The sequence below is a fragment of the Anomaloglossus baeobatrachus genome, chromosome 1 (assembly GCF_048569485.1).
Source record: "Anomaloglossus baeobatrachus isolate aAnoBae1 chromosome 1, aAnoBae1.hap1, whole genome shotgun sequence".
Lineage (NCBI taxonomy): Eukaryota > Metazoa > Chordata > Amphibia > Anura > Aromobatidae > Anomaloglossus > Anomaloglossus baeobatrachus.
The window spans coordinates 560,673,255-560,692,842 of NC_134353.1; the positions used below are offsets into that span (position 1 = coordinate 560,673,255).

The following is a 19,588-nucleotide window of genomic DNA, read 5'->3' on the forward strand; positions in this document are numbered from 1 at the left end:
GTTGAGAAGACAACTAATAAACATCTGGGTTCCTCTTGTTCAGGAAATTGACAGATAAGCTATTAGGATTCAGACATAAAAGGATTTTCACATAGAGATAACAAAAAATGGAGATTCATTAACATAAACACATCTAAAGAATATTTTTTTTTAGCACTAAGAAAACAGTTAGAGTGCTAACTCAATTAGGTTGAGTCTTTAAATTGGTCTTTAAAAACAAAACGTCTCCACAAAGGGATCTAATTTGGAATCAATATTTCCCATACCATGTTGCTGCAGATTCTCCAGTTCCTCCTTGTATTTTACTTTGCAAGTCATGGTGAAGGAAAAGCTGTAGAAACAAGAGGAAAATCCAAACATTACTCCATTATTCATCAACATCATTTAAAGAAAGAAATGGACAGCAATTCAAGTTTTTGGGGACCTGATAGAAATATTGGAAAGGAAGAAACAATATCAGGCATCAGCAATATCAATCCTGATTTGACAGGAGTTCTTAAATCAAAACCTCAAATGAAAGACAGGCATAAAGACAAAAGTACTCAAGCTACAGGTTTGCCCAGGATGGTGGGTTATGGTGAACTTAGAAAGAAGCAAGTTAGTGAAAGAAAATTAGAAGAGGATGAAAAGAAGTATGCACAAGCGTCTTGGAACCAGTTCATCTATGGACTGAATGCAGCCTCAGAAGGCTTAAATTATTCAGTTAAGACTGATGAAGTACAGAGAGAAGTCTGTAAAACCTTACCATTTACCCAGGTGAGTAGTACTTTTACTGAACTCTTTATTCTTTCTAAAATTTGTAGATTAAATTGTAGACTACACAAAACTGTCACAGAATAAGGTTACATATTTAAAGGGTATCTCCAAGATCCTATCCCAATGTGTAGTAGGTGTAATTATAATATATTAGCAAATACTTTCAATTAGAAATGTAGTATAGTTCTCCTGATATAGCTATGTCTGTTACCTCTTGTGCAGGACATTTCAGCTTAGGTATCCATGGTTACATCCAGTTGGTTAGTCAGTTGCTCATGGTCGTAGCAATTGATACCTTAGCTAAAATGCCCTCCACATGAGGAAAGAGACATGGGTATATCAGGAGAACTATACTATATTTCTAATTGGTTGTATTTGCTAATATTATTATTATACCCTCTACATATTGAGATAGGATCTTGGAGATGGGAATACCCCTTTAAATGTTATTATTCAGCTATCTCTAAGCGCTAAACTCACGACTTTTTAGTAGTGCCGTAACTCCTTTTCTATGGGTCCCACTGCAAAATTTCCACCTGGGCCCCCACCAGCATGTTGGTCAGATGGACAATGATACTGTAATAATGTCCTCCATTGTGGCGCCTATCCTGTAATAATTTCCTCCCTCCTGGCACCTATACTGCAATAATGTCCCTATCCTGGCCCCTATCCTGAAATAATGTCCTCCATTCTGGCCACTATCCTGTAATAATCCCCTCCCTTCTGGCCACTATCCTGTAATAATGTCCCCTGTCCTTGTCCATTTTTATTTTATAATGTCCCCCTTCTTGGCGCCTATACTGTAAAAATGTCCTCCATGCTGGCACCTATCCTGTAATAATGTTCTCAGTCCTCGCCCCCCTACTGTAATAATGCCTTCCATCCTCTAATAATACCCCCCTTCTTGTAATAATGTCCAATGTACTGGGCCATTATTCTGTAATAATGTCCGCTGTGTTATATTATTGAAGACCATCCAGGCCTCATTCTCTAATAATGCATTCCGTCCTTACCTGTAACTTCACCCACTCCCATAACGTGTGGCATCCTCTTGTATATCCAGCGCAAATGCTGGCAGCTTATTTTGGTGTGCTCACTACAGGCAATGCATGATGTTATTGCAATGCGCCACATGTGACGGGCAAGCCAATGTCAGCTCCGGCCGGCAGCGTGTACTTCTGTGCAGGGAGCTGGCAGATCTCAGTACCGCATTACATTCCAGCTGAATATGTATGCAAGGATGCACATTCAGGTGAATCTGGCTTCTACAGGCACTCATCCCGCACATTCCCGCTTGTTACACCCTTGCTTTATAGTATAAGAATTCTATAAAATCAAATCAAAGGTGTCTTATTCATGTAGACATACTGTGCTAGGTACTACATTAATATCACGTCTGCCAGGTGATATGTTAACAAATTACCTATGTGTTCATTTATGAACACATTTTAAATGGCAAAAATTACTATACATTATCACAGTATTTTTCATACTATAAGTCTCTGACTACATGCTCTAAGGTATTAACCCTAGAACGCATACCTGGGGCCTCGCAGGCCTGCTAGGTTACTTGTTTTCTATGGTAGATTTGTATGGTTGCGCGTTCTAGGGTTTAACAACAGAAAACAGCAAAAAAATATATTTAATTCTAGTTAAAACTTTCCTAGTGGTAAAAAAAGTTGATTGGATAATGTCACAAATTAGCCTGGTTGGTTGTAGCAATTGTATTATTGGTATTACTATAATATAGAAAGCCATGGACCCCATAGGGGGGAGGGGCGACATGACCAGAGGGAAGGGAGGGAGTGAGGGGTTAATAAAGTGAATTAAAGGGCATTATGGGCCCTTTTAGGGGATTGGTGGAATAGGGTCACTGTAGGGTGGGGATGGGGCTAGTATATAAACTATAGGGGAGGGGTCTTACCTTCCTTGTGACTCCGGACAGCAAAGGATTCAGACCCAGGGACCTCCAGGAGCTCGATAGGCTCCTCAGAGCGGCGATGGCGGTGCACGGGGCCCAGGCAGTGCAGTCCCACGTCAGGGCTGCCTGGGCTTCCCCGTCGGCACCTGCCCCTTGCACCCCCACCATAGATGCGGGCGGCGTTCCAGGCCCCCCCCCCCATCCGATATTCCCCAGGCGCAAGGGGGGCAAGGAGGCACAGCGAGAGCCCCCCTCGGGACCCTCCGCGGCGGGGCGGGCAGCGGCAGCTCCCTGCGTCTGCCCCGGCCGCCGGGAGGAATCTCCGGCGAGGCCGCGGTGGCCGAGAAGGGGGCGTGGCCAGTCCGGGGGCCTTCTTCCGGTCTCCGGCCTCGGGCTGGAGTCCGAACCCCTGCGGCGTCTCCCGGCCGGGAGCGAGCCCGGCGATGATGTGAGGCCAGCGGTGGCCTGGATGGGGGTGGGCCCGGCCTGGGGCCTACTTCCGGTCCCAGGCCTCGGGCTCAATTTTCCAGGCCGGCGGCAGCCCGGGATCGGGGGCGTGCCCGGCGCGGGACGGAGGCCCGGGGAGGGGGCGTGTCCAGCCTGGGGCCCGCTCTGGACGCCAGGCCCCCGGCGGTGGGGCACGTCCCGGCGGCAGCTACCACACAGGAGCGTGCCCGGCAGAGAAATGAGGCTGGCAGTACCCTCCAAGGACCGTGAGGGAGCCGAGCGCAGGCAGCCAGCAGGGGGACCGGTGTGGGCAGGCGCCACCCGGATACCTGCAAGGCTGGGGAGAGTAAGGGGGGACGGCGGGAGCCCGGCGGTGACTGCCAGGTCCCTCATAGCAGCTGCACTGCGCCCGGCGGCCGCGGTCTCCCCCGGGCGGGGGAGGACCAGCAGGAGGTTCTGGTCGGAGGCCCTGGAGGGCGAGGGACGACGGTGGGGAGCCCCCTGAGTCCGGGGAGCGGCTCCTCCAGGAAGAGGCCTCGGTCAGCGGCGGCCCAGGGGACAGGACGGTCTCGTGGGCTGTCGCCGCACAGCAAGCGACGGATGTCGACCACCAGTGCCCACGCGGCGGCCCAGGAGGGCGGCCGTGGTGGAGGGGACGCATCGGCTGCGTCCTCTGGAGCTGGAATGGTGGAGGACGCCTACAGCGAGGAAGAAGAGAGAGCCCTCAGGTCGGGGGACGATTCTGACGAGTGGATGGCGGAGGACGTCGCGGTACCAATTTCCATTTCTGCGCCACGGTCGGGTGAGCTAGCCGTGGATTCGGCATTGCTTGCGGCGCGGGTTGCTAGTTTTGGGGAGGTGGCTGCGGGCACGGCAGCGCCAGAGGGGGGGGGTCAGCATTGTTTAGTCAGTTGCTGGGCTTGGTGCGGGGTTTAGCGCGCGCGCGCGCCGGCGGCAGCAGCGGCATGGACGGGTCGGTGGTGGATGGCGCAGCGTCGGTCAGCAGCGAGGCGGCGCCGATAGGGACGGGTGCGGTTGGTGGAGTAGTGGAGCCCGCGGGGTAAACAGCGGTAGAAAAGGTAAATGGGGATGAGGTGGTGCGTTTGGATGATAGGGCCAAGTTTACGTGTGCTTTGAGGGACCGTTAGGGGCCCACCTCAAGAGGGAGGTGAGGGACAAGATTTGGGAAGGGGGAGTATGTGAAGATATTTTCCCTGCTACCCATAAAAAAAAAAAAAAAAAAAATTTTAATCTGGACAAGGTGAAGCCGAACGACTCCAAGAAGGAAAGGGAAGAGGAAGAAAAACGCCGTTATGGGCTCCTTCCTCGTTCCTTTTCCAATTGGCTGCAGGCGTTCGGAATTTTGGCAAGTGTAATAGGGGAAAAGGAGCCGGAGCACTGCTCGGCTCTGTTTGGTTATCTGGAGGTAATGGGGGAGGCGTATCGCACGGACAGGGGGCTTGCCGTGGCTGCGGTATGATGAGCGGTTTAGGCAGCGGAAGGCGTTGCGGCCTGGCATGCGGTGGGACCATGAGGACATTTCCTTATGGATGCGTTTAATGGCGGCCCCGAGCCAGCCCTTTCATGGCGGCGCCGGGGGGGAAGGGAGCCGGGCCCTCGGGTACCCAGAAAAAGGGAGTGTGTGGGCAAGTTCACGACGGCCGGTGCAAATTTGGGGCAGCATGCAGGTTCAAGCATGAGTGCTCCGGCTGCGGGGGGACGGGTTTGGTAAAAGGGAGGACGCCAGTGAACATAGGGGCAATGGCGCCATTTTTACATAGGTATCCGGACGGGGCAGCGGCGTCAATTTTGCGGTTTGGTTTTATACGGTTTTCAGATTCCGTCAGCGGGAGAGGCATTGCCTCCGGTTTTGTCGTACTTTACGGTCGGCGAGGGACCACCCTATGGTTGTGGGTGGGAAGTTGGGGACAGAGGTTGAGTTGGGCAGGATGGGGCGTCCATTTGAGAGCCCGCCGTGCAGTAATCTGGTGGTGTCCCGGTTGGGGGTGGTGCCGGAGACGGAGCCGGATAAATTTTGGCTCATCCATCATCTTTCATTTCCGGGGGGGGTCGTCAGTGAATGAGGGCATCGCGCCAGAATTGTCGGCAGTGTACTACGTCTTGTTTGACAAGGCGCTGGACTTGGTGCGGGCGGCGGGACGCGGTGCGTTGGTGGAAAAGGTGGATGTAGAATCGGCGTTTCGTTGGCTGCCGGTGCATCCGGAGAGCCAGCACCTTCTGGGTTGCTGGTGGGGTGATGAGTTTATGTTGATCGTTGTTTGCCTATGGGCTGTTTCAATTTCTTGTTGTATTTTGAGGCGTTTAGTTCCTTTGCTGAGTGGGTGGTGCGGGCCGTGTATGGCTTGTCCTCCATTATCCACTATCTAGATGATTTTCTTGGTGTCGGTCCGGCGGGATCCATGGTTTGCGCTGGCTCGTTGTTCACCTTACAGAGAGTGGCGGATAGCTTTGGGATTCCTTTTGGCACAGGATAAATCGGAGGGGCCGGCGATGGTTATGCGTTTTTTTGGGGATTGAGATTGCCTCTTTGGCTATGGAATGCAGGCTGCCGGAGGGGAAGATGGTGGACTTGTGGTGAGTGGTAGCAGCACTGCTGGCAGCACGGAAAGGGCGGTTGAAGGTGGTGCAGTCTTTGCTCGGGAAGTTGAACTTAACGTGCAGGCTTATGCCAATGGGGCGGGTGTTCGCCAGGATTTTGGCGGCAGCTATGGCAGGCGTACGGCCCCCCGGCGCACTTTGTGCGGGTCACGCGGGAGATCAAGGAGGATTTTCTGGTTTGGGATGTTTTCTTGCAATGTTTTAGCGGCCGAGCCTTGTGGTTGAAGACGGTGGTGCCAATGGTGTGCTCGAACTGTACAGGGACGCGGCCGGGTCGGCGGGTTTCGTCACCCCTTTTTCAGGGACATTGGTACGTTGGGAGGTGGCCTGAGGAATGGCGGCAGGTTGGTCTGGTAAGGAATCTGGCCTTGCTTTGGTTATTTCCGATCGTGGGGACGTTGGACTTGTGGGGGGGGTCGCAATTTTCAGGACGTAAAGTGTGCTATCACTGCGATAATCGGGCGATGGTGCATGCGATAAACAGCTTGTCAGCAGAGTCCGGACCGGTAGTGGCTTATCTGCGGCATTTAGTGCTCAAGTGTTTACTGTGGAACGTTCATGTAGTTGCGAAACATGTGGTGGGGGTGATAACGGGGTGGCGGACGCTTTATCTCATTTTCAGTCCGCAGGTTGTGGGAGTTCATGCCGGGGGGCAGACGAGATCGGAGCAGGGTGTCCAGAGGACTTGTGGAGCCTGGTGAGGCATTGATTGCGGGTTTAATTAGGAATTCGGTGAGTGGCAGGAGATGCTGGGAGTTATGTTTGGTGACGGGCGAGCAAATTACTTGTTGGCGCTACTGGCACTGGTGAGCGAGGATTTCAGGGCTGGGAGTCAACATCAGCAATGATACTTAGGGTGGCGGCTGTGGCCTTTGGTTGAAGGTCAGGGGTGAGTGGGGCGTGCCGCGGACTTTTGGGTGCGGCAGGCCTTGAAGGGTTTTCGTAAAGGGGCGAAGGAGCGGGACACTAGGCGGCCCGTTTCTTTGGTTTTGTTACGGCGATTGGTGGATGGTTTGCGGGAAATTTGTGTCTCAGTTTATGAGAGGGTGTTTTTGAAACGGCTTTTGTGTTAGCCTTTTTTGGGGCGTTGGTGAGCCCTTCCAGGTTCAGGGGGGGTGGTCTGATGTCCGAGGTTGTGGCAGTGGTGGGACGGAGAGTAGAGTGTCGGCTTAAGCGGTCCAAAATCAGACCAGATGGGTCGAGGCAGGTTGGTTGTGATGGATGCGTTGTGCCCGGTGCAGATGGTGAGGAAGGCGGTCTTCTGGGCCCGCTGTTACGACACGTGGATGGGTCTTGGTTGTCTCGTTACCAGTTTGTGGCCGTACTGAGGAGTTGTTTGCGCTGTGCGGGGGAATGCCCGGGAGATTACGGGCCTCATTCCTTCAGGATCGGGGCGGCTGCGGAGGCTTCGCGTTGTGGGTGATGACATGGTGAGACGAATCGGTTGGTCGGAGTCTTATCGTTTTCGGGTGTTATGTACGCCCACAGTTGTTGTCCCAGTGAGGGCGTTATTGAGTAGTTGGTTGTGGCTTTGTCGGGGTTCCTTGCTGCAAATTGGTGTTGGTGGGGTGTGTTTGTTAAAGTTTCTGTGGTTGTAGGAATCTGCCTGATATGGATTCTGGGGCACTCCTTCGTGTTCTGGGGGGCCCGTCGGGCCGACGCTCGCCTGAATGGTCGGCAGTTTGGTGGGGACAGATCGCTTGCGTTGGTCAAGTGGTTCGGTGTGCGGGGCATGGAATGGAGCAGGGTCGTGACGGAGTTTGAATGCTATTGCAGGGCGGATAGACCTCCGAACGTGTTGGTTTTTTGCACGTGGGGGGGGAAATGACTTGGGAGCGCAGGCATCACGTGATTTGATCCGGGACATCATGATGGATCTATTGCATTTATGGACCGGTTATCCGGGTTTGATGGTGGTATGGTCGGATATTGTGGCCACATTGTTGTGGAGGGGGGCACGGGCAGTTGAGAAGCTTACTCGCGCCCGGGCTCAAGTGAACAGGGTGGTTGCGCATTTCGTGCGGAGAAACAGCGGTATTGTAGTGCGACATGCGGATCTGGAGTCGCCGAAGTGGCAGTTTCGGAGGGGTGATGGGGTTCACCTTAAGGAGATTGGGTTCTGATCTATGGGCCTCGGGTTTGCGTGATGGTGGAGCAAGCCTTGGGTGTGTGGCGGGTCCAGGCCACGTAAGGTGTCACGTGTCCTGTCCTGTGGCGGGGGTAGGTCTGGTCCAGAGGCGGTTGTAAGGGATTGGTGGCTGGACTGAGAGGCACTGTCTTGGTATGGTGTCTCCGGGTTCCGGTAAATTGCAGGCACGGGGTTCTGCAAAGTTTGGGGGGTATTAATCCACGGGGTGATTAATACCTCATCTCTGGGTCGGAGTGTTGCGGCCAGGGATATTGGTGGAGGAAGTGGTTTCTGGACCGGGCCTACATGGGGTTACATGTACAGTTATTATTTATGTGTTACCTATTATTGGTTTGGGGTCGCCCGTTGGACGGCGCCCCCTTGTGTTAGAATGTTAATAATAGGTAATAAAGGCTGCTGTGGCCAATTTGTTTAACCAAGTCGCATGCAGTCGGTGTATTATTTATTAGGTTAAGTTGGGGATACTAACCATCACGACCGGAGAATCCTTCCTCAGTGGTCAAGAAAGCCATGGACCCCATAGGGGGGAGGGGCGACATGACCAGAGGGAAGGGAGGGAGTGAGGGGTTAATAAAGTGAATTAAAGGGCATTATGGGCCCTTTTAGGGGATTGGTGGAATAGGGTCACTGTAGGGTGGGGAGGGGGCTAGTATATAAACTATAGGGGAGGGGTCTTACCTTCCTTGTGACTCCGGACAGCAAAGGATTCCCGCCCACCCGCCCTTGTGTTTTGCGAGTTCGTTTGGCTATGTTTTGGTTTGTTTTTAAAAAAAAAAAAAAAAAAAAACAAAAAAAAAAAAAAAAAAAAAACAAAGAAAACAAAATGAGAAAATGGAATGATGCAGTTTTTAAAAAAGAAAAAAAAAAAAAAAAAAAGGAATACAGGTTAGAAAGAGTCGTATGTTCTGTCGCAGCAGCGGGGGTAGGTCTGGTCCAGAGGCGGTTGTAAGGGATTGGTGGCTGGACTGAGAGGCACTGTCTTGGTATGGTGTCTCCGGGTTCCGGTAAATTGCAGGCACGGGGTTCTGCAAAGTTTGGGGGGTATTAATCCACGGGGTGATTAATACCTCATCTCTGGGTCGGAGTGTTGCGGCCAGGGATATTGGTGGAGGAAGTGGTTTCTGGACCGGGCCTACATGGGGTTACATGTACAGTTATTATTTATGTGTTACCTATTATTGGTTTGGGGTCGCCCGTTGGACGGCGCCCCCTTGTGTTAGAATGTTAATAATAGGTAATAAAGGCTGCTGTGGCCAATTTGTTTAACCAAGTCGCATGCAGTCGGTGTATTATTTATTAGGTTAAGTTGGGGATACTAACCATCACGACCGGAGAATCCTTCCTCAGTGGTCAAGAAAGCCATGGACCCCATAGGGGGGAGGGGCGACATGACCAGAGGGAAGGGAGGGAGTGAGGGGTTAATAAAGTGAATTAAAGGGCATTATGGGCCCTTTTAGGGGATTGGTGGAATAGGGTCACTGTAGGGTGGGGAGGGGGCTAGTATATAAACTATAGGGGAGGGGTCTTACCTTCCTTGTGACTCCGGACAGCAAAGGATTCCCGCCCACCCGCCCTTGTGTTTTGCGAGTTCGTTTGGCTATGTTTTGGTTTGTTTTTTAAAAAAAAAAAAAAAAAAAACAAAAAAAAAAAAAAAAAAAAACAAAGAAAACAAAATGAGAAAATGGAATGATGCAGTTTTTAAAAAAGAAAAAAAAAAAAAAAAAGGAATACAGGTTAGAAAGAGTCGTATGTTCTGTCGCAGCAGCGGGGGTAGGTCTGGTCCAGAGGCGGTTGTAAGGGATTGGTGGCTGGACTGAGAGGCACTGTCTTGGTATGGTGTCTCCGGGTTCCGGTAAATTGCAGGCACGGGGTTCTGCAAAGTTTGGGGGGTATTAATCCACGGGGTGATTAATACCTCATCTCTGGGTCGGAGTGTTGCGGCCAGGGATATTGGTGGAGGAAGTGGTTTCTGGACCGGGCCTACATGGGGTTACATGTACAGTTATTATTTATGTGTTACCTATTATTGGTTTGGGGTCGCCCGTTGGACGGCGCCCCCTTGTGTTAGAATGTTAATAATAGGTAATAAAGGCTGCTGTGGCCAATTTGTTTAACCAAGTCGCATGCAGTCGGTGTATTATTTATTAGGTTAAGTTGGGGATACTAACCATCACGACCGGAGAATCCTTCCTCAGTGGTCATGCAATCTGCAGTGGCAGCAGATTTCCTATTAATAGAGCAGAGGTATGGTGACAGAATAAAGTGATACCTACTAGTAATCATAACCAGTTGTACTGGTTGCTCACATGGGTGGACCATTATCTCTTTTGGAATAATGATTACATTATTTGTCGGATATATATACTATTATTGTATCGAAGCCCAAATCTGCTCAGAAGTGAGCGCCTGAAGAGAAGAATCACAAGGTTTACTGCTCCAGGATGGAGAGATCTGTCCTGACTAAAGTTGCCAATCCCCTACTAAAGTTTATCTTTACAACTTGAACAGAAATCAAACTTTTTCCAGAAGTAAGCTTTGCCCCCTTAGAGCCAAAGCCCCCACACCATACCCTTAAACCACACTCGACATAATACCTTTGAATCACTAAGGTTATGTTCACATAACGTTTTGTGGAGCTGGTCCCCTCCAATATCCTTTATTTAAAAAAAATAAAATAAATAAATAAATACTCATTTAAAAAATGATTAGAAAACTATTTTTACTCATTTCTACAATTTTGCTGTTCAGATGAAGAATTTTTGAAAGTTTAATTTCTTGAAAATATTTTCAAAACTCCTGGTGGTAAAAGAAATGCATGTCACTTATTTGAAACATATCCTCATGGTCATGAAATCTGCTCCAAACTTGGCACTGTTCAATGAAAAGGCTGCAAATAAAACTTGAGGGAAAAACTTTTTAAGGCCCTGTGCGCACACTGCATTTTCTGCTGCAGATTTGCCGCATTTTTTGCTGTAGAAAAGGTGCCGTTTTTGTTCATCACCTTCCTGCAGTCCTTCCCCAGCAAAATCTATGAGAAATTCAAAATGCTGTGCGCACACTGTGGTTTTTGTCCCTACAGGTTTTGCTGCTGAATTTCTACAGCAAAAGAAGTAGAATGTGACTTCTTTTCCGCAGGTACCTGCGGTTTTGCCATTACATAATGGTTAAAAACTGCAGGGACCAATTTGCGGAAAAACAGCACCAAAACCGCACCAAACCACGGTAAAACCGCATACGGATTTTGGGTGCGTTTTTGGTGCGTTTTTTTGCCGCAGGTGCGGAATTCTGCCAGAGGGTGCGTATTTTACTTAAGAAACACATTTTCCCAGTGCGCACAGACCCTAACGGGTACTTTACACGTTGCGACATCGCTAGCATCGGCTAGCGATGCCGAGCGCGATTGTACCCACCCCCGTCGCCCATGCGATATGTGGTGATTGCTGCCGTAGCGAACTTCACATGCACATACCTGCTCGGCGACGTCGCTGTGACTGCCGAACAATCCCTCCTTCAAGGGGGAGGTGCGTTCGGTATCATAGCGACGTCACCACGACGTCACTTATCGGCCGGCCAATAGAAGCGGAGGGGCGGAGATGAGCGGGACGTAACATCCTGCCCACCTTCTCCCTTCCGCATTGCCGTCAGGATGCAGGTAAGGAGATGTTTGTTGCTCCTGCGGGTTTACACACAGCGATGTGTGGAGCTGCAAGAACGACAAACAACATCGTACCTGCGGTCGACCCGACATTATGGAAATGAACGACACTACACAAATCACCGATTTTCGACGCTTTTGCGATCGTTTATCGTCGCACCTAGGATTTACACGTTGCGATGTCGCTACCGACGCCGGATGTGCGTCACTAACGACGTGACCCTGACGATATTTCGGAAGCGATGTCGCAACGTGTAAAGCCCCCCTAAGGGTATGTGAACACAAGATATTATGGTGCCCTAGGCAGATGAGGCAAATGGCGCACTCCCACACTCCCCAGAAAGGTCTGGTAGAATTGTTACTCTCTTGCACAAAAAATACCAGCAAATATAAATAACTAGTATACTTTAGGCTTGTGGCTTAACAAGGGGTGCAATTTTACAGTTATATATAGGAATTAATCATTTTGTACACAATACAAGGGACAAATAGTGATAATAACCCATAATTTTTAACGTTAACTTTTTTATTTTCCTGTCAATATTACCATATGAGGGCTTGTGTTTTCGGAACGGGTGGTACTTTTGAAAGAAACCTTTAATTTTACCATATAGTGTACAAGAAAACGGGAAACAAAATCCAAGTGCCATGTAATTGCAAAAAAAGCGGGGTGTACTTACCGAGGCTCCGAAGAGGCTGTAACTGCTTCCTGGCCGCTCATTCACTTCTGGGGCCGCTCATTATCCTTCACTGCATATTCACTGCTTTCCCCGCCCACAGGAGTCTGTGATGGGTTGTAGTCAAATGTGCTCCCACACTGAGTGTCAGCCTGTCAGCTGACTGCTTCCAATTATAAACCTGGTCTGCGGGTCTATATTGTACAGTAAAAATAAATAAATGTAAAAAATTAGAGTAGGGTCGCCCCATAATATGATAGCCAGTAACAGGCTGCAGCCCCCAGCTGTGCTCTTATCTTGGCTGTATATCAAAATAAGAGGAACCGCATGTGGCTTTTTTTTTTTAAGTTATTTAAATACGGTAAATAATTTAAAAAGCCTGCGTGCATTCCCCCCCCCCCCCCAAGTTTTGATACCCAGTCAAGATAAAGCTGACAGCTGGAGGCTGGTATCCTCAGGCTGGGGAGACCCATGCTTATTGGCAGCCTGCAGCCACCCGGAATTGCCACATCCTTTAGATGTGATAGTCCCAGAACTATACCCGGCTCTCCTCAATTGCCCTGGTGTTGTAGCACCATCCATTTGCATGACCCATTTCCACCCAAGCTTTAAGTTCCTGGCTGATGTCTTGAGATGTTGCTTCAGTATTGCCACATAATCTTTTTTCCTCATAATGACATCTATTTTATGAAGTGCACCAGTCCCTTCTGAGGCAAAACAACCGCACAACATGATGCTGCCACCCCCGTGTTTCAAAGTTGGGATGTTGATCCTACTCTTCAAAGCTTCTCCCTTTTTTCTCCAAACGTAATGATAATCATTATGGCCAAACCATTCAATTTTAGTTTTGTCAGACCACAGGATATGTCTCCAATAATTAAGGTTTTTTTTCCTGTGTACATTTGCAAACATTAATGTAATTTATGTTTCTTTTGGAGTAATGGCCTCTTTCTGGCAGAGTGGCCTTTCAGCCCATGTTGATACAGTACTCATTTTACTGTGGATAATGACACAATCTTACCAGCTTCCGCCACCATCTTCACAAAGTCTTTTGCTTTTGTTTTTGAGTTGATATGCACGTCTGACCAAAGCACGTTCATCTCAGGTACACAGAGGGGTATGATGACTGGACATTCCCACCTTGTTTATACTTGTGTATAATTGTTTGTAAAAATGAACAAGGCATCTTCAGGTATCTGGAAGTTGCACCCAAGAATGAACCAAACTTGTGCAAGTCCACAATTTTCTTCCTGAGATCTTGGATAAATTTTTATGACTTTCTCATGATGCTACACAAAAAAGCAGTGTGTTTCAGGTATGCATCTAAATGCATCCACAGATGTGTCTCTAATTAACTCAGATGTTACCAATAAACCTATCAGAAGCTTTGAAAGACATGACGTTATCATATTGGCTGTCCCACATTGTTTAAAGGTGATAGCACCCGCCCACGTTTCGTGATGGGGGTGATCGCTGCCGTAGCGAAGAATATCGCTACGGCTGCATCACACGCACATACCTGCTTAGCGATGTCGCTGGAGACACCAAACAATCTCTCCTTTAAGGGGGCGGTTCGTTCGGCGTCACAGCGGCATCACTAAGCGGCCGCCCAATAGCAGAGGAGGGGCAGAGATGAGCGGCCGGAACATGCTGCCCACCTCCTTCCTTCCTCATTGCCAGTGGACGCAGGTAAGGAGATGTTCGTCGTTCCTGCGGTGTCACACATAGCGATGTGTGATGCCGCAGGAATGACGAACAACCAGCGGCATGCACAACCATCGATATTATGAAAAGGAGCGACGTCTCAACAATCAACGATTTTTGACGCTTTTCCGATTGTTGATCGTCGCTCCTTTTAGTCACACACAACGATATCGCTAACGGCGCCGGATTTGCATCACGAACACCGTGTACCCTGACGATATATCGTTAGCGATATTGTTGTGTGTAAAGCACCCTTTAGTTTAGTATATGTAAACTGTTGACTTTGCAGAAAGTAATAAAAATGCCTTAAAACATTATCTCGCTCTCATTATTCTGGCATTTGGCAAATATAAATAATTTTGGTTCCTAATTGACCTAAAACAGGAAGGTTCATTCTGATTTCATGTCAGATAGTGAGAAAAACATGCATATGTGTCTTTTTAGATAGTGTATATAAACTTCTGGTTTCAACTGTATATTTCTCAGCCTCCAAACAGCTTACTAAAATACAGCATGAGCCCTCACATAGCCTCTCTATATACAGTATAAGACCCCACAAAGCCCCTATATACAGTATGAACTCTACACATAGTAGCTCTATATACAGTGTGAGCCCCACATAGCCTCCTATAGACATTTCTGAACACCCACATAGCCTTCAACATACATTATAAGCCCCACATAGTCTCTTACATACAGCATGAGCCCCATATATCCTCCTATATAAAGTGTGAGACCCACATAGTCTCCTATATACATTATGAGCCCCACTTAGCCCACCAACACGTGTTTTGCCTAGGGAGCAGGTGCATCCCACTCACTGCTTCATCAGGGAGGGAAGAGTATACTCTTAAGGCCCTGTCACACACAGAGATAAATCTGCGGCAGATCTGTGGTTGCAGTGAAATTGTGGACAATCAGTGCCAGGTTTGTGGCTGTGTACAAATGGAACAATATGTCCATGATTTCACTGCAACCACAGATCTGTCAAAGATTTATCTGTGTGTGTGACAGGGCCTTTACAGTGCACTTTACTGTATCATGTGATATATGCACATTTCTTTTGAATACCACACCATTAGTGTCATCTCTTTTCCCAGTCGCTGTTCTCCGCACTGCATGTTTTTTACCTTGTTTTTATGTGTGATTCCCAAAACCCCTCCCATTTTTGTTCAATAAAATTGTGTGAATTTTGAAACTCCAATTCCTCCTATCTTTATAATAGTATAGTATTACAGAAAAAAAAGCACAGTACATAGAAAAATCATGGTCTCCTGTGAAGCTTAGCTGGTAGCTTATAGTTGATATGGTAATTTATTGGTGCTTTGATCACTCCGTTTTTTTGCCACTGTCAAGGATTTACAGTGGTATCTAAATAGTTAGCAGCAGTAATTAGAGCTCAGCTCGGCTTTCTGCTGATAGAGACAATTGCCAACTCTTGAGTCGAGACCCCAGCACAGATGTACTGGTGTATCCAAGTGTACTAAGGGGTTAAAAAAGTGGTCATGGGCTCTGGCACTTCTAGGTTCCTCATTTGTGGATTATAAGACACAGGCACTTTTTAGCAAGATTTTCATCTTGTTAAAGGGAACCTGTCATCAGAAATTTCGCCCAAAAGCTAAAAGCTTCCCCCTCTGCAGCTCCTGGGCTGCATTCTAGGAAGGTCCCTGTTATTATTGTGCCCCATGTGAGACCAAAATAAAGCCTTTATAAAGTTCTACCTTTTTGTATGCAGCTTCTGTAAATTCGTCCCGGGGGCGGGCTCTCTGCCGTCCGTTATTCTGCCCCCTGGTCCTGTATGCCGCCCCCATCGCTCCTTTCCATATCTGATGCACCGCCCACTGCTCCAGCCATCCCCGTGCATGCCCAGTGCCAGTCTCACAGGACTGAGCACTGTGACTGCTGGTGATGTGTGCGCAGGCAAGTGATTATGGACGGGACTGTGACTGTTATCAGCAAGTACCCGGCCATAATCTCTTGAGCGCGCAAACCTCTCCAGCGTCACACTGAGCTCAGGATTTATGCTAGACTGTATGGGCTGCTTCCAGGGATGACGTCCCTTTGTCATGTGATAGGGGCGTGTTCGAAATACTATCACATGACAAAGGGACGTCATCCCTGAAAGCAGCCCATACAGTCTAGCATAAATCCTGAGCTCAGTGTGACGCTGGAGAGGTTTGCGCGCTCACGAGATTATGGCCGGGTACTTGCTGATAACAGTCACAGTCCCGTCCATAATCACTTGCCTGCGCACACATCACCAGCAGTCACAGTGCTCAGTCCTGTGAGACTGGCACTGGGCATGCACGGGGATGGCTGGAGCAGTGGGCGGTGCATCAGCTATGGAAAGGAGCGATGGGGGCGGCATACAGGACCAGGAGGCAGAATAACGGACGGCAGAGAGCCCGCCCCCGGGACGAATTTACAGAAGCTGCATACAAAAAGGTAGAACTTTATAAAGGCTTTATTTTGGTCTCACATGGGGCACAATAATAACAGGGACCTTCCTAGAATGCAGCCCAGGAGCTGCAGAGGGGGAAGCTTTTAGCTTTTGGGCGAAATTTCTGATGACAGGTTCCCTTTAAAACGTGCATCTTACAGTCCAAAATCTACAGTATATTTCTCATTTTATTACATTTTCAAGTACTTCCAACAAAAGCAGAGAATTAAAAAATTGGATTGGATTTTTAACTTGTTACTTACCTTTTACTATTTTTTCTTTGCAGAATATTATACATGAGAATTGTGACAAAGTTTTCATCAAGAACAATTTGTGCTTCGGGCAATGTAATTCTCTTTATGTACCAAACCAGAGAGAACAGCTTAATATATGTTTCCGTTGTCTACCCTTTAAATTTACTATGAACCACATGAAAATGAACTGTACCGGATACAGCAATGTGGTTAAAGTTGTAATCATGGTGCAAGAGTGCGGCTGTGTGGGTTATAGCCACAACAGTCATGGAAGAAACATTATCAAGGACAGTAACCTTTATGGACATCACTGAAGAAAGTCTACGGGGAACTTGCAAGCATCAAAATAAACTTCAGAATAAGGTTCAATGCTCACTGCAACCTTCAAATATTGCTGTTGCACAATAGAGACCCTAGTGTGCTATACAGGACAACATGATACAAAACTATAGTATGTAAGGCCTTGGAGATTAAAGCATCTGTTTGCTGTAAGAGCCATGTTCCTATTTCCCTTTGACACTTGTAACTTGAAAATATATTTCTTTGTACTACTCAAATAAAGTCCTTCACTTTCCTTGCAATTGCAGCTCTTTCATTACCAGATAATTCATGCTTGACAAACACTTTGTTTAAGGAGGACTTGTCATTTGCTCCAAAAACGTAAGAGTTCCCCTGGTTCACCACTTTTGTTTGCTTTGTGCTGACTCCATAGCGAAGTATGTGAAATCTCTTCTTGTAGTGCAACTGGATATTTCTTGACTGTCTTCTCTGGGGTGAAAGTGCACACTCAAAGGCAAGAAAATGCAGAAACTCCTACTAGTTGGATGGTATTTATATCATTTTTACTTTTATTTTTTTTTAGCAAGGGACAAGCCCTCTTTAAGACATTTTTTTAAAAATCTTTAAAATGTAAACATTATTAATAATTTATTATGAGATGTCTAAAAATATCTAATATATAAAGCTGAGTGTATGTGTGTGTATGTATGTGTGTATGTGTATGTATGTCCACTAAAGGAATCCGCACCGTTGCATTTACAATCACGAAATTTTCCACAGACACCCGATGTGACTCAGGGAACGTCATAGACTATGTTTTGACGAGAAAATTTAACGCCGCACTTTACAGTTACTCTCCAAAAAACCTGCCTCTTTTAAAATCAATGGAGCTGCGAACTATTAGGTTATTAATAGGAGCTATGATTGGTTTCTATAGGAACAAAAGAAATTGTTAGTATAAGAATATTATGGGTGAGGTAATAAGATGTCGGTGGGGAGACGGATAGAGAGAGACAGAAAGAGACAGACAGAGACAGACAGACAGGGAAAGAGAGAGAGAGAGAGAGACAGACAGAGGCAGACAGAAACAGACAGACGGAAAGAGACAGGCAGACAGGGAAAGAGACAGGCAGACAGACAGGGAAAGAGACAGGCAGACAGGGAAAGAGAAAGACAGAGAGACAGACAGGGAAAGAGACACACTGACAGGGAAAGAAACAGAGACAAGGAAACAGACAGAGAAAGAGACAGCGACAGACAGGGAAAGAGACAGACAGGGAAAGAGACAAACGGGGAAAGAGACAGACGAGGAAAAAGACAGAAGGGGAAAGACACAGACGGGGAATGAAACAGACGAGTAAAGAGACAGATGGGGAAAGAGACAGATGGGGAAAGAGACAGACGGGGAAAGAGACAGACCTGGAATTAGAGAGACCTGGAATGAGAGAGACCTGGAATGAGACAGACCTGGAACGAGACAGACGGGGAATGAGATAGATGGGGAATGAGAAAGAAGGGGAACGAGACAGACGGGGAACAAGACAGACGGAGAACGAGACAGACTTGGAACGAGACAGGCTTGGAACGAGACAGACCTAGAAAGAGACTGACGGGGAACGAGACATATGGAGAACGAGACAAACTTGGAACGAGAGAGGCTTGGAACGAGACAAGACCTGGAAAGAGACAGACGGGGAATGAGACAGACCTGGAAAGAGACAGATCTGGAAAGAGACAGACCTAGAATGAGACAGACCTAGAACGAGACAGACGGGGAATGAGACAGACCGTGAAAGAGACAAACGAGTAAAGAGACAGACGGGGAAAGAGACAGACATAGAACGAAACAGACCTGGAACGAGAGAGACCTGGAACGAGACAGACGGGGAAAGAGACACACGGGGAAAGAGACATACGAGGAAAGAGACTGATGGGGAAAGAGATAGACTGGGAATGAGACAGACTTGGAACGAGACAGAGTAGGAAAGAGACTGACAGACAGATAGAGAGAGACAGACAGACACAGACAGACACAGAGATAGAGAGAGACAAACAGACACAGGAATAGAGAGAGACAGAGAGACTGATACAGAGACAAGCAGAGAGACTTAAGGTGGCTTTACACACTGCAACATCGCAAACGACATCGCTGTAACATCACCTGTTTCGTGACGTAATAGCGACCTCCCCAGCGACATTGCAGTGTGTGAAACACATCAGCGACCTGGCCCCTGCTGTGAAGTTGCTGATCGCTACAAATCGTTCAGGACCATTCTTTGGTCCTTTGTTTCCCGCTGTGCAGCAAAGTCTCAGTGTGTAAAGGGGACTTAAAACACTGGAAACGAGTGATGTGTCACAATATCTGTCAATCACTATTCTCTGTCAGTCGGTCTCTCCCTCTCGGTCTCTATTCTCTCTCTGTTGGTCTGTCACTATCTCTGTCCCTCTCTCACAGTCTGTCGGTCATTTTCCTCTCCTCTCTCATACTCACCGATCCCCGATCCCCGGCGCGGCACTGCACGGCATTCACACTGCTGCGGCAGCTTTTACTATTTTGAAAAAGCCGGCAGCTCATTAAACAATTTTGTATTCCCTACTTTCCCCGCCCACAGGCGCCTATGATTGGTTGCAGTGAGACACGCCCCCACGCTGAGTGACAGCTGTGTCACTGCACCCAATCACAGCAG

The 19,588-nt window shown here is 48.0% G+C and overlaps 1 protein-coding gene across 1 annotated transcript; it reads left to right on the forward strand.

Annotated features, from left to right (window-relative positions):
* The first annotated feature begins 267 nt into the window (after window positions 1-267).
* CER1 (cerberus 1, DAN family BMP antagonist) lies at window positions 268-17,134 on the forward strand. Its single transcript, XM_075352110.1, has 2 exons — window positions 268-756; window positions 16,655-17,134. The coding sequence occupies exons 1-2, from the start codon at window positions 268-270 to the stop codon at window positions 16,934-16,936; spliced, it is 771 nt and encodes a 256-aa protein (XP_075208225.1). The 3' UTR covers window positions 16,937-17,134.
* The last annotated feature ends 2,454 nt before the right edge of the window (window positions 17,135-19,588 follow it).

Bases quoted from the DNA above. Each gene is read 5' to 3' on its own strand.
- CER1 (XM_075352110.1), top strand. From the start codon at position 268: ATGTTGCTGCAGATTCTCCAGTTCCTCCTTGTATTTTACTTTGCAAGT. The intron at 757-16,654 runs GTGAGTAGTACT...TTTTCTTTGCAG, and splicing joins AAACCTTACCATTTACCCAG to AATATTATACATGAGAATTG.